This window comes from Mytilus edulis, chromosome 11 (assembly GCF_963676685.1).
Source record: "Mytilus edulis chromosome 11, xbMytEdul2.2, whole genome shotgun sequence".
NCBI classification, from domain to species: domain Eukaryota; kingdom Metazoa; phylum Mollusca; class Bivalvia; order Mytilida; family Mytilidae; genus Mytilus; species Mytilus edulis.
Window position 1 is genome coordinate 76,154,586 of NC_092354.1, and position 16,162 is coordinate 76,170,747.

At 37.2% G+C, this 16,162-nt stretch overlaps 1 protein-coding gene across 1 annotated transcript; it reads left to right on the top strand.

The window, feature by feature from the left end:
- Positions 1 to 8,296: 8,296 nt before the first annotated feature.
- LOC139494604 (uncharacterized) lies at positions 8,297 to 13,563 on the top strand. The gene is made up of 3 exons (XM_071282763.1): positions 8,297 to 8,517; positions 8,729 to 13,303; positions 13,515 to 13,563. Exon 2 carries the CDS (start codon positions 9,087 to 9,089, stop codon positions 12,888 to 12,890), a length of 3,804 nt encoding a protein of 1,267 aa, XP_071138864.1. The 5' UTR covers positions 8,297 to 8,517; positions 8,729 to 9,086; the 3' UTR covers positions 12,891 to 13,303; positions 13,515 to 13,563.
- Positions 13,564 to 16,162: the final 2,599 nt, after the last annotated feature.

Consider the following 16,162-nt stretch of genomic DNA (forward strand, 5'->3'; position numbering starts at 1 on the left):
AAGGTTAACAGGGGTAATGCCATCTTCGGTGTTAAAATACCTGTAACTCTACGCTAAAGTCTATTTTTCTTTGCAATATAATGTTTTTTCAAATGCTAAAATTTTATCTTTGTATACATGTTTGCTAAAATTTTATCAATTTTCTGCAAAGCTAAAATTTTATCTAAGTTGTGGATGCTAAAATTTTAGCTTTTGGTCTGAAAAAGAACCAGCTAAAATTTTAGCTCTCCTTTACATTACTTACTGATTTAAGCTAAAATTTTATCTTTTGATACTTTTTTGCTTCAGGACTGATGAAGATTGTACAGCAGAATAAAAATGATTGCTCATTTGGGATTATCTCTTGTCCTTGATATATAGTTAAACAAGTGCAGAGATATTTTTGCCTGAGCTTTTGTTCTTTTTCATCAATGTTCAGAAAGAAGAAATATAGAAGAATAAAGAAAAAATTGGTAAGTTTTTGAATATTGATAAAGTTATAATATTTTGAGGTAAAATTTTAGTTTTTTGCAATATTCTTTAAAAAATCTACTCTTGAGAAAATGAGACAGTCTCAAAATATAAAATCCTCCCTTTATGACCAAATCGACAAAACTTAACAAAATAAACACTGTTTGGAAAAGTCAACCTTTTTAAAGTAACTTTCTAAATTATGTTGAAACTTTAAAGATGCATTTATTTAATAATGTGGTTGTGAGTTTGATTGGGTTTTTTTTATTATTATTTTACACAATATACTTTCCAGTATCCAAATAATTGTTTTGTACACTTTACTTTGTAATGTGTTTCATAGAAAACGCACAAATATAGTCCCTAGTGTCAGACCAAAAGTTTAGTACATTCGATAATATGAAATGTATATGCGTTGTACCTATGAATTAATTTCACATAAAAAGTTCACGAAAAATTCAAGGAAGTTTTACACAATTTTTTAACTTCATCATCTTCACATTGCGTGTTGTAGTAAATTTAGTATCAAATACAATGTCAAAGGGTTTGTTGCGTAAGGTTTGCTTTTAAAGCATATTGATTGACTGTCGAATCACAGGCACTTGTCTCAAAAAAAAATCCTATATACCTTAATATAATACAAGGTACTTAACTCGCATTTAGAAAAATGTCAGGCGGTGGCGAAATTCCTTTATATGCTTATTTCTCGGCTGTCAACCCCACTAAAACTTGTTATATCGTAAATCTAAATTGATTTATCTTCATACTGGTGTATAACACATAAATAAAATTGAGAAAGGAAATGGTGAATATGTCAAAGCGACAACCACCCGACCATAGAGCAAACAACAGCCGAAGGCAACCAATGGGTCTTCAATGTATACGCCTACTTATGGTGTATTCCGTAGCAATCCTATCCAAGTATGTCAATCGTAATTATTTCGTCTACCGACACAAAACTGGAAAACATCTCGCAGTAAATGATTAACGTACGTTAATTATAAAATTTGTTTCAGAAAAAAAAAATTCTGTGACAAGTGCCTCTGTGTGTCGAATGAGACAAAAGCTATTCCTGGAATTGAAATCTTCATTTGCTTGGCGAATACTTACATAGATTTTCTTATACAAATGGGCTGGGCTTCTGTACTCGTTCTTTGTGTATTACCCTTTTTATACACAATAATTACAAGTTATTTAGGCAAAGTTGGTTGATTTTCGAGTGTTTTTTTCCAAACACATCATTAATTACATCACCGATGTCGCAATCTAAATTACTAAATGTATATGGACATATTGTTGTTGGAATCAGAAGTGAATTAAGTACTTGTTCTTTTATTTAAATTTATATATAAATCATGACACTGTGTATTTTCAGTTAATATAATCTCGCATTTAAAACTGCACCGACAACTACTAAGAAAAATGATACATTTATCGCAGTGGCAGAGTTTGTTCCTGTATCAGCTGTTAATTCGCCTGTTGAGTTCAGTGTGGTTGGTAGTTGGGTATATAGCTGAAGCCATTGATAATTTGTAGTATTTGGCTTCTGGCATTCTGTAGGTAATTGGATATACAAGGAGTATCGAAGGAAATCGTAGAAGCTTTGAGGGCATCCGAACTGTTCTGCGTTTGTTATAGAACATTCTATTCCTTCGTCCATCATTCTGTAGAATAAAAATATAATTGAAACAGTGACATGTAGTGGATATACAATTTGCACATGAAGCTATTTTGAGTATAACTTGTTACATAGTGTGCTAGTAACTTTATACGATATATATGGGGTCAAGGACGTATAACTAACTAAATTTCGAAGCGGCATTCCCCAGCGGCATTCCCCGCTGAAGCTTTTTACAAATATCGTGTTTTCTCGCGATTCGAGGCACTTCTCGGATGTTATCAATGCGGTATCGGGAGTTTCATATCCTTCTAATATACGTCCTTGATGGGGTCAAAAAATTCCAATATGGGGTGAAAGCGTGGTTCTGCATATATTTCACATTATTTCCCCAAACGTTTAGTAAACATGTTTATTTTCTAACATACCTGCAGTATTTCTCCCACGGCTAGTCTACGATTTTTACCTGTAGTATTTCTCCAACGTCCAGTCTTCCATTCTTACCTGCAGTATTTCTCCCACGTCAAGTCTCCCATTCTTACCTGCAGTATTTCTCCCACGTCCAGTCTCCCATTCTTACCCGCAGTATTTCTCACACGTCCAGTCTCCCATTCTTACCTGCAGTATTTCTCCGACGTCCAGTCTCCCATTCTTACCTGTAGTATTTCTTCCACGTCCACATGGTCCATTCTTACCTGCAGTATTTCTCCCACGTCCAGTCTCCCATTCTTACCTGTAGTATTTTTTCTCCAACGTCCAGTCTCCCATTATTACCTGCAGTATTTCTCCCACGTCCAGTCTCCCATTCTTACCTGCAGTATTTCTCCCACGTCCAGTCTCCCATTCTTACCTGCAGTATTTCTCCCAAGTCTAGTCTCCCATTCTTACCTGTAGTATTTCTCCAACGTCCAGTCTCCAATTCTTACCTGCAGTATTTCTCTCACGTCCAGTCTCCCATTCTTACCTGCAGTATTTCTCCCTCGTCCAGTCTCCCATTCTTACCTGTAGTATTTCTCCAACGTCCAGTCTCCCATTCTTACCTGCAGTATTTCTCCCAGGTCCAGTCTCCCATTTGTATATACGCATCCCATACACTATCTAGGTACTAGTATACAGAAGGAGAAACACAAAACTTGTTATTGTACTCATTAATCAAGTATTCCCGGTTCCCAATGCATTCCATACCTTTCTCATAATCTGTAAAAATATACACAAAACTTGTTATTGTACTGATTAATCAAGTATTCCCTGTTCTCAATGCATTCCATACCTTTCTCATAAACTGTAAAAATATATACAAAACTTGTTATTGTACTGATTAATCAAGTATTCCCTGTTTTCAATGCATACCCTACCTTTCTAATAAACTGTAAAAATATACACAAAACTTGTTATTGTACTGATTAATCAAGTATTCCATGTTTTCAATGCATTCCATACCTTTCCCATAAACTGTAAAAATATACACAAAACTTGTTATTGTACTGATTAATCAAGTATTCCCTGTTCTCAATGCATTCCATACCTTTCTCATCAACTGTAAAAAAAATATATATCTTTTTTACCATTTAATCATTTATGTACTATTTGTATATCTATTATTTACTATTGATCCCCCGCTTAACAAAAATGTCACTTATCTTAAGGAAATATACTTTTTCAATAAATTTATATCGCTTTTGAAAAATGAAATAAAGTTTGAAGTGCAATGTCGAGGTAACTATCAATACGATGAACTATAGATTTCTTCTTCTTATATTTGTATAATTCTTGTTTGGTGTTAGTTGATTCATTAACACAAAGACTTCATCCGTCCGGCAATAAAACCCTTAGAAAGTTACAAAAGTGAGGGCTCTGTTTCGTTGTTCTGGGTGTACATGTATAAATATACAGTCACGTCCAGGCGGATTGTGAACGTTTAATACGATGCCGCGTGTACATTGAAGATCTCGCCTCTTTGAACGTTAATGAACTCTTACAAATAGTGTCTTATATGTAGGTTTCTGTTTGAACCCTGGTGTAAGGCTAGTTTTCTGTCCTATCAAGCCTTAATTTCTAGTCGGTTTTAAAATGTCCCGCACATAGTCCAGATCAACCTTCATGACAGACTCTACATGAGGATTTGGATTTTGGTTTACAGAATAGAGGATAGTGAGCAAAAAAAGAAGTTAAGATGATGGGTGGAAACATATAAAGAATAGAAAAACATAGGTTAGAATTATAAAAAGTTTAGAGAAAATTGGTTTCTAAAATAAAAAAGAATCGAAAATAACAGACACCCTTTATAAAGAATGGACACAAATTGCCTACAAATTGAAGAATACAGAAATAAGAGAACCCCGCATCCGTACCTTCACAAATTTGTTATATGTCTTAATTGATTACACTTTTCCCGTGCTGAATCTGCATGTAATACTTGCCACTTGACGTTAAGTGATCAAATATCAATGAGGTGTTGGGTTGCTGTCTTATTGACATGGCACTTTCATCTGAATTATTTTATCTCGATACTATTTTAAAGCTATTCCCAATACATTCAGCAATAAACAATGTCTTTTTATTTCAAATTCAATGTAGTATGATCTAGTATGTTATTTTTTTTTTCTAATATTTTTACATGTTCAGATATACAGTATTTTGATTCTGTTCAAGAACCATAAGTCCCTTTATTACAATTACGATATCAGAAGTTTGAAAATAAATTTGCATGTCTCGATATGAAGACCACCTACATAGCTAAAACGAAATTTCAGGGAAAATGTCAAAAGAGACCGCAACATAAACAACACAAAAATATTCTTGTTATCTACATTTGGTAAGTTTAAACACGGTGAAATATGAGTGAGATTAACGCATTTAAAGATTATAGTGATACCTGAATTCTGATTTAGAACGCCCAAGTTAGATCGTGATATGATTAAACACATTATCTATATGTCAAATCATTTCTAGTTATATTGAATGTTTGTTTCCAATTACAGAGCACGTATATTTCAGGATAGTTTCTTTCTTTGATTGCTTTACAGAACAGAGTTCAAATCCCCCGGCGTTGCACACCATTTATCTTTTCCAGAGCAATTACAAAAAACAATCTGTTAAGTTTAAAAACAGACATACGGACAAGACAGACAAATAATAGTACATAAGACACAACATAGAATACTAACAAACACGACACCCACCCCAACCCCACCGCCCTAAAAAATGAAACTGCGTGGTAGAACTTATAAGTAATATGTACTAACCATGTTTATTTTTACACGTTCCAATGATGAAGGCTTTGAAGGCATCTTTGGTTACAATGTCTGGTCCATTGTCTCTGTAGTCGGGACATTCGTCAATAACTTTATTGTAACAATCTAGAAGTCTAGTCATGTTACTGAAAAATAAGACAACAAACATTTTTATTCTTTTTTCTCACTTTTTTTATTTTATATTTGTTTATTTATTGGTTATGTTATTTCAAATGCACGCTGTACTCTGAAAGATTAACGAAGAAACATATGATACAATATTTCTTTGGTTGGGTGTCATAGAAACATAGAATACAATATGTCTTTGGTTGGTGACATAGAAACATAGAATACAATATGTCTTTGTTGGGTGTCATAGAAACATAGAATACAATATGTCTTTGGTTGGATGTCATAGAAACATAGAATACAATATGTCTTTGGTTGGGTGTCATAGAAACATAGAATACAATATGTCTTTGGTTGGTGTCATAGAAACATAGAATACAATATGTCTTTGGTTGGTGTCATAGAAACATAGAATACAATATGTCTTTGGTTGGGTGTCATAGAAACATAGAATACAATATGTCTTTGGTTGGGTGTCATAGAAACATAGAATACAATATGTCTTTGGTTGGTGTCATAGAAACATAGAATACAATATGTCTTTGGTTGGTGTCATAGAATTATCAACAAACAAGAATATAATAGAAGTATATTATTTCATGCAGAGGCGGATATAGAGGATTATTCGGTGGGCTGGGACCCCCCTTTTGTGGGAAAACATGTTGATTATATATGGAATCAATGATGCATGACTGAAGCTGGACCCCTTTTTGACAGTCAGTGCCCCACCCTTATGGAAATTTCTGTTATTTTTCTTTGTTTTCTGTTGAGTTCCATTATTTTTCGTTTCTGTATACTATTAACATACGTATATATATTATAAATAGTACTATTACCTATTAATTCCAAGCATCTTCTTCACGGAGATTACTGCTCTAATATATAGAGAATCTCTATATATTATTGTAGCATAATTATAAAATACATGTAGATAAACGCGAAATGATTTTCCTGTCCCTGAGGACTTATAGAAAGTATTAATAAGTTTGAAACCGGAAGTCTTGTCTGTATAACATGTATGATGCCGGAAACAATATACAGACGTCTTTATTTTCGGTTTTCTCCCAAAATAATCCAAATTAAATAATTATAAGAATAGATGACAAATGCGTTTATGCAAGATACATTTGTACCTATTTAACACAGAGGCTTGATGATTAATACATTGTGGAAGGAAGAGAAGCGACACACAACATGAGGTCTTCTCTATAATTGTTAATTTGTTCTCGTCATGAACATAAAATTGAGAATGGAAATGGGCAATCTGTCAAAGAGACAACAATGAGTAATGTATCAAAAGACAACAACCCGATAAAAGAACAGACAACAGCAGGAGGTCACCAATAGATTTTCAATGCATATAATATTTGCCACTGGACGTTAATCAAGCAACCAGACCCTATCATATTAATATTAAAGTTACCTGCACACCTCACTATGTACCATTTATATGATCAGGGAAAAAATAAAATCTACATTTTCTTATACTCATGTATCTGTAATTTTTGTATTTGCCACCTGGTGTAGAAAACTGGTTCATATTTTTTTGTAGTGCATACATAACCATTTAAAAATAGTGGGAAATTTCTACTATCGATTTCCATTATATAATTGTCCCATGCAAATCATAGAAAAGTTTCAATTTACTGTCAATATAATAATCAAATACCAAGCGGTTAGAGGCAAGTGAAGTTCATCTATAAAATAACTATTAATTGCCATAAAAGTGAGTACTATCCAACATATATGATGATGGAATCTCACTTACCTAATTTCACACACAGGAAAAGAGTGAGATCTGCCCATGATGTATGATGGAATCTCACTTACCTATAATTTCACACACAGGAAAGAAGAGAGATCTGCCCATGATATATGATGCTGGAATCTTACTTACCTAAGTTCAAACACAGGAAAAAGAGTGAGGACTGCCCATGATGTATGAAGCTGAAATATCACTTACCTAAGTTCACACACAGGAAAAGCGTGAGGACTGTCCATGATATATGATACTGGAATATCACTTACCTAAGTTCATACACAGGAAAGGAGTGAGGACTACCCTTAATATATGATACTGGAATCTAACTTACCTAAGTTCACACACAGGAAAAGAGTGAGGACTGGCCATGATATATGAATCTGAAATCTCACTTACCTAAGTTCACACACAGGAAAAGCGTGAGGACTGCCCATGATAAATGATACTGGAATCTCACTTACCTAGTAAGTTCACACACAGGAAAGAAGTGAGGACTACCCTTAATATATGATACTGGAATCCCTCTTACCTAAGTTCGCACAGAGGAAAGAAGTGAAAATTGCCCATGATATATGAAGCTAAAATCTCACTTACCTAACTTCGCACACAGGAAAAGAGGGAGGACTACCCTTAATATATGATACTGGAATCTCACTTACCTAAGTTCACACACAGGAAAGTAGTGATAATTGCCCATGATATATGAAGCTGAAATCTTACTTACCTAAGTTCACACACAGGAAAGAAGTGCCCATGATATATTATGCTGGAATCTCACTTACCTAAGATCACACAGAGGAAAGAAGTGAAAATTGCCAATGATATATTATGCTGGAATCTTACTTACCTAAGTTCACACACAGGAAAGAAGTGAGAACTACCCTTTATATATGATACTGGAATCTCACTTACCTAAGTTCACACACAGGAAAGAAGTGAGAACTACCAATGATGTATGATGCTGGAATCTTACTTTCCTAAGTTCACACACAGGAAAGAAGTGAGAACTGCCCATGATGTATGATGCTGGAATCTTACTTTCCTAAGTTCACACACAGGAAAGGAGTGAGGACTACCCTTAATATTCTGTTACACCGTTCCGTAATTTATATAGTTCGTTTGATTATATTCTTAATCTATTTATGTGTTCCAGTCTAGGAGGATTATTCATCTTTAACCTCATAAGAACATTAAAACATCGTATCATCGCTACCTTTCCCCTGCTCACACGGATCTCAAACCGAACATTGCAAGGTCATACCAGTTCTGGAGAACTTTTCAAAGGACAAACGTCATCTAGGACACAATTCGTGGCTAACCACAGAGTGAGTTAACTTTACAACATTGTTTTTGAAGCCTTCAAATTACTCTATACATATTTGAACATTCTCTCCGTGAAACACTGGAAATTTAACTGCTCTTGAAAGTACAACATTTTCTCGGATTCAACGGACTGTGCTATCTATTACCTTTGACATTTCGTTTTAATAACATTAATTGAACACATTGTAAAATTGTATTTTATTTGTTTTTCAGCTTTTTACCATTTGTTAGATTGACTCTTGATTAAAGTATCAGCACCTGATAGTCTTTTCTGCTTGAGCCCAATCGTCGGTTATACTTAATGGTCGGGCCATTACAGTAAAAAGTCTACAACTTGCCTGTTGTGTCTCACAGATAACGCCACTCCACGTTAGTTATACAGCTACATAACAACCTACCTGTTGAGCCCTGCATGTACGCGTCATCCCTTGACGTACAGTAAATTGACAACAACTTGTCTACACATCTCCTGAACAGGAAATACAACGGAGCATCGTTCGTAGCTGTTACCTTGACACTACGCTACACAGCTTGTGCGTACTCGGCAGCAACCCAACAACGTTGAGTCAACATGGATCCAAGTCATGTGGAACAACAAGAAGAGATACATGCCCCAGAGGGAAATGTCCCAGATCTAGAACTCTTACAAAATCCGTCTAAAACAACAAATTTAGATGAAAACGCCGAGACTAGGCGAGTACGCGACCTCACAGAAAAGGGACAGGGAGCCTTTATAGAAAAACGTGACAAGTTCTATCACGACTTAGAAGCCCTATGGTCAAACCTAGATTCTCAGTTATTAGAAACGGCCAAGCCTCCTAACGACCTCCAGCAATTGTTAACAGCACAAGATAAAATTGTACAAGCCTGTACTAAGTATCGCAGGCTCACAGACGAGTACTTGACATTTCTGAAAAATACAAAAACATTAGACAGCCTTCAAGACATTGATACGTGCAAATTCTCAACGGATATTCGAATGTCTAAAGTAGAACTGGCAATTGAAACTTTGCACGAGCATCGCCTTACCTTGACAAAGGCTAAATCTACAAAAACGAGGACATCTAAGGGCAAGACCACCTCGCACAGTGGGAGCTCACACGCCTCCGACATGTCGAGCCTAGCACGGAGAAAGCGTGCCAAGGCAGAGTCCGCTAGATCGAAGATAGCCTTTGCCGAGCAAGAAGCTGCCCTCCTAAAGCAGGAGGCCGTTTTACAGGAACAGACCCTATATAGACAAACAGAAATCAAGGCCGAAATCGAACAAGAAGCTATCGGTGCAAAACAAGAAGCCACACGTAGAAGAGCCGAAGCAGAACAGGAGGAAGAGCACATCAAAGCTAAAAAAGAACATGAGGCCGTTCGCAGGAAAACTCAAATGGAACAGGAAGCCGCACGTGCGGTCCGAGAAAAAGCCGAACTTCAGGCCGCTAGGAACATTCTCGAAGCAAAAAGAGAAGCTGCAGCCGCAGAAGCCGAGGCTCGTGTCCTGGAATACGACGGCAGCCAAGCCTTTAGCGAACTACCTGACGAAAAGGAAGACCCGCTCCAGCGTGTGCAAGATTTCGTCAATAAACTTCCTGTATCAACTGTTGTAAAGGAAGTAACAGGACCTCAAAAGAAAAAACAAATTCCTGTTAAGACCGAGCTAAGTCACGAAGCACCAGCGTTCGTGCCGTCCTCGGCACTGAACTTGCTGTCACAGACATCTGCCGTCTTGCCTTCCGATACTAAGTCACCGGAAGTTACCTTAATCCCAGATCTGGGAACAATAACTAACATAGGAAAACAGGGCGTTTCAGAAAAGATCCCTGTTTCACACCCAAAACAAGGCGTAATAGAAGAGAACCCTGTAGCATACCAGCAACAAATCAATCCCACGTCGGAGATAACTAGGTTTCTTTTACGCAAAGACCTATTATTCTCCAGGCTAACTAATTTTAATGACCAGGCAGAATCCTTCCATACATGGAAATCTAGCTTCAAAAACGTCATAGACGAATTACAAGTTTCTGACTCGGAACAAATAGACCTACTGATAAAGTGGCTAGGGTCAGAGTCTGGTAAACATGCCATGAGTATTAGGGCATCAAATGCCAACAACCCTACTAGAGGCTTACAGAGGTTATGGCAAAGACTGGATGAGCGATATGGTGCTCCAGAAATGTTGGAAGCCTCTATCACGAGTAAACTCGTCAATTTTCCTACCTTGACGAACAAAGATAACGCACGTCTTTATGACTTGTCTGATATTCTATCAGAAATCGAATATCACAAGGAAAATCCCAAGCTGGGATGTTTGCTTGCTTATTTCGATTCTTCGTCCGGTATAAATCCTATTGTGGAAAAACTACCATACGGACTCCAAGAAAAGTGGATAACAAGGGCTTCAAGATACAAGTCCAAATATGAAGTTGCCTTTCCGCCATTCACAGAATTCTCTGCCTTCATCAGGGAAATGAGCAAAATTAAGAACGATCCTGGGTTCATCTTTGGATCAAAAGTAACACCAAATACAAAAGACTCTACGCCAAGGTTCACACCTCAGACGTACTCTAAAGTCAACGTCCATAAGACGGCTGTTGAACAGCAAACTGAAGACAGCAGTCAACAACAAAATCTGTGTATCCTACACAAGACAAAGCATACCTTGAATGAATGCCGAGCATTCCGAGCCAAACCAATCGAGGAACGCAAGGAACTGTTAAGACAAAACAATGTGTGCTACAAGTGTTGTGAGTCAACCACACACAGAAGTCGGGACTGCAACGCAAGTATCAGTTGTAACGAGTGTGGAAGTGAACGACATACCACAGCACTTCACATCACTAGACCACAACAATCTGAAAGTTCCCAGTTTAGCTCACCCAGACAAGCCTACGGCGGGGAGCTAACACAAGTCTACGGCGGGGAGCAGACAGAGTCAGCTGAAACAAAGTTAACCTCTGTAAGTTCGATCTGCACAGAGATCTACAAAGATCATAAGAGCGAGAAATCTTATGCCAAGATATTACCTGTGGACGTGTACCATAAGGACAAGACGGACAAAATTATCAGGATGTACGCCATTATTGACGACCAAAGCAACCGGTCTCTTGCCTCGCCTGAATTCTTCAGTCTGTTCAACGTTCGGGAGAAACCTGAAAACTACTCTCTTATGACATGCTCCGGCAGAGTAGCTACTTCCGGGAAAAGAGGAAAAGATTTCGTCATAAAATCTGTACATAGTGACGTACAATTTGATCTGCCTACATTAATTGAATGTAATAATATTCCCAATAATCGAGACGAAATTCCTACTCCTGAAGTTGCAATGCATCATCCTCATCTGACAGAACTCAGAGGAAGTATTACACCAATAGAGGAACGTTGTCAAATTCTTCTCCTTGTTGGAAGGGACCTTATAGAGGCACACCACGTCCTTGAACAACGCCTAGGACCATCCCGAACTCCATTTGCCCAAAAGTTGAGACTTGGTTGGGTCATAATTGGAAATACATACATTGACAAGCAAACTTCTCCTATTCAAGTCAACACAAAGATAACTAACGTTTCAATCACGGAATCAGAACAACGTCTTGCCTCAAGACCGGAAATAGCCGTCAACGACAAGAATCCTATTGTTGTTCAGTATAACGACACAAACTTTCATTCGAATGCCAAGGTCGCTAAATCGCATTCAATGCAATCCCTTGAATGTACAGGACCTAGTACCAAGCCTGGTAAACGCACAAATTCATCTAAAGGGACATCACTCGGGTCACTAAAAGCAAAATCTGTGACTTCTATAGAAAAATCTATAGATAAAGAAAGTTTCAATCCGAAATCAACAGAACCTAAAGTTCATGGAGAGGAAATCAATATCATTCACAAACCTATTCCGAAAGAAGGACCTCTTGCCAATCTCAATCTGCCATTGCATGAGCAACGTCTACTACGAGGAGGAAGCAGTATTGTCAAATCTGACTTGAATATAAGTGAAAAGGAACCAGTAGTCTTATCTGGACATCGTCACAGAGTAACACCTTTTCTTGGACATTACTACGACAAAATCAAACATAGAGGACGCCACTCTACAGATAGAGCGACTAGATCTGCAGGATTGGACGTTATGACGAAACGCCTAATTTCGTCTGATACTCACAAAGATGTGTCATATCGCCAAATCGGAAGACAACAAACTACTAACTCTTGTTATACTTCGATCTATCTTCGATCGTCATCGCCGTCTAACTACGTTGGAGAAAACAGTTCCCATTATCGATACAGCAGTAATAGAACATTCTACAGAACACAACAATGTCGTCCGAGACACCCTTCTTCTAAAGGACAAAAAACTGTGCCTACCCAGTTTCACGTGGAACGTACTTATTAGGAACCTTTATAGTGAAAAATCGTTGAGATCTGATATTTCTCACACGAAATAGTGGACATTTCACCTGTATATATTCAATTTATATTGGGATTAATTCATTTGTGTAAATCTTGTATACATATTCGAAAAATTTATGGAAAAGTGATGTCAGATAGACATCAGACGGGGAGTATTCTGTTACACCGTTCCGTAATTTATATAGTTCGTTTGATTATATTCTTAATCTATTTATGTGTTCCAGTCTAGGAGGATTATTCATCTTTAACCTCATAAGAACATTAAAACATCGTATCATCGCTACCTTTCCCCTGCTCACACGGATCTCAAACCGAACATTGCAAGGTCATACCAGTTCTGGAGAACTTTTCAAAGGACAAACGTCATCTAGGACACAATTCGTGGCTAACCACAGAGTGAGTTAACTTTACAACATTGTTTTTGAAGCCTTCAAATTACTCTATACATATTTGAACATTCTCTCCGTGAAACACTGGAAATTTAACTGCTCTTGAAAGTACAACATTTTCTCGGATTCAACGGACTGTGCTATCTATTACCTTTGACATTTCGTTTTAATAACATTAATTGAACACATTGTAAAATTGTATTTTATTTGTTTTTCAGCTTTTTACCATTTGTTAGATTGACTCTTGATTAAAGTATCAGCACCTGATAGTCTTTTCTGCTTGAGCCCAATCGTCGGTTATACTTAATGGTCGGGCCATTACACTTAATATATAATACTGGAATCTCACTGACCTACATGTAGGTTCACACACAGGAAAGAAGTAAAAATTGCCCATGATGTATGATCCTGGAATCTTACTTACCAAAGTTCACACACAAGACAGAATTGAGAACAGCCAATGATATATGATGCTGGAATCTCACTTACCTAAGTTCACACACAGGAAAGAAGTAAAAATTGCCCATGATGTATGATCCTGGAATCTTACTTACCTAAGTTCACACACAAGACAGAAGTGAGAACAGCCAATGATATACGATGCTGGAATCTTACTTACCTAAGTGCACACATAGGAAAGAAGTGAGACCTGACCATGATGTATGATGCTGGAATCTCACTTACCTAAGTTCACACACAGGAAAGAAGTAAAAATTGCCCATGATGTATGATCCTGGAATCTTACTTACCTAAGTTCACACACAAGACAGAAGTGAGAACAGCCAATGATATACGATGCTGGAATCTTACTTACCTAAGTGCACACATAGGAAAGAAGTGAGACCTACCCATGATGTATTATGGAATCTCACTTACCTAAATTCACACACAGGAAAGAAGTGAGAACTACCCATGATGTATGATGGAATCTCACTTACCTAAGTTCACACACAGGTAAGAAGTGAGAACTACCCATGATGTATGATGGAATCTCACTGACCTACATGTAAGTTCACACACAGGAAAGAAGTGAGAACTACCCATGATGTATGATGGAATCTCACTAACCTAAGTTCACACACAGGAAAGAAGTGAGAACTACCCATGATGTATGATGGAATCTCACTTACCTAAGTGCACACACAGGAAAGAAGTGAGAACTACCCATGATGTATGATGGAATCTCACTTACCTAAGTTCACACACAGGACAAAAGTGATAACTACCCATGATGTATGATGGAATCTCATTTACCTAACTTCACACACAGAAACGAAGTGAGGACTGCCATTGATATATGATGCTGGAATCTCACTTACCTAATTGCACACACAGGAAAGAAGTGAGGACTACCCATGATGTATGATGCTGGATCGGCTATATTGACTCCTTCATAATAATAACAGTCTATGATACTAGCTTTCTCATCGTTACAAAGCGGGTTGTACTGTTTCTTGGGAAGGACAACAAGAGTCTGTTCCACTTGTGTCACTGTTAAAAGATAAGTTATTGTACTGGTACAACAATGACAACGTCATAATACATGGTTTACGAATTTGAAATCATTCCTTCGTAAATTTTTTCGGACGCCATCACGAGTTTGTTGACCGTTATGGAATAACCGTTTCACAGATAATATCAGATATGTTCCTCATCTTGTTACTACAATACCCTTTCCCTTTTCACGAATGTGACTTACCAAATTATACTTTTTTTTACAGATTTGAAATACTTGTAACATTAGCAACACGACGTGTGCCACATGTGGAGCAGAATCTGCCTACTCATCCGGATCACCTGAGATCACCCCAAGTTTTTGGTGGAGTTCGTGTTGCTTAGTTTTTAGTTTTATATGTTGTGTCTTCTGTACTATTATTTGTCTGTTTGTCTTTTTATTTTTAGCCATGACGTTGTCAGGTTTTTTTTCTATCTATATATATGAGTTTGACTCTCCCTCTGGTATCGTTCGCCCCTCTTTTACAACGTATCTTAGACTTATGACTATATTTTCTATTTATTTTAGATTAAAATAGTTTACATTTTGTGCCTTTTCGAACTGTTATTCACGACCATACAGAATTACATAATGAGGATACGGAAAACACATGACGTATACAATGAGATAATTCCATGACTTCCTTGAACATAAAAAGTTTGTGTATGTTTTCTTCTATCTATATAGCACCCAAGGGTGACTGGGCAATAGAAATATGGTCACTTGTTTGTTTTTTTCGACTAGCAGCAAATTGTTTGCCGAAGTGGTGCGTTCGTTTGGTTGTACGGGATGTACAAGTTGGCACCCACGTCCAGTCAGAATGGGGGCGTTAAATCCGATGTCTCGTGTAAAGAGAGTTTCACGATCTTTGCACGCTTAGTACCCTTGCAACAACTCTTCGACGGGTCCGTATGTGGCCTGTTCTAGGCATCATTTCTGGACTTTACGCAACCAACAGTCAAACAATACATCTAACATGTTTAACCCCGCCACATTATTTATGTATGTGTCTGTCAAATGTTTTTCGTTCATTTTTATGCCCCAACTACGATAGTTGAGGGGCATTATGTTTTCTGGTCTGTGCGTCCGTCTGTTCGTTCGTCCGTCTGTCCCGCTTTAGGTTAAAGTTTTTGGTCAAGGTAGTTTTTGATGAAGTTGAAGTCCAATCGACTTTAAACTTTGTACACATGTTCCCTATGATATGATCTTTCAAACTTTAATGCCAAATTAGAGTGTTTACTCCAATTTTACTGCCATTGTACATATAAAATGATAGTGCGAGTGGGGCATTCGTGTACTGGGGACACATTCTTGTTTTTACATAAATAAGGACGTTAGTTTTCTCGTTTGAATTGTTTTACATTGTCTTAT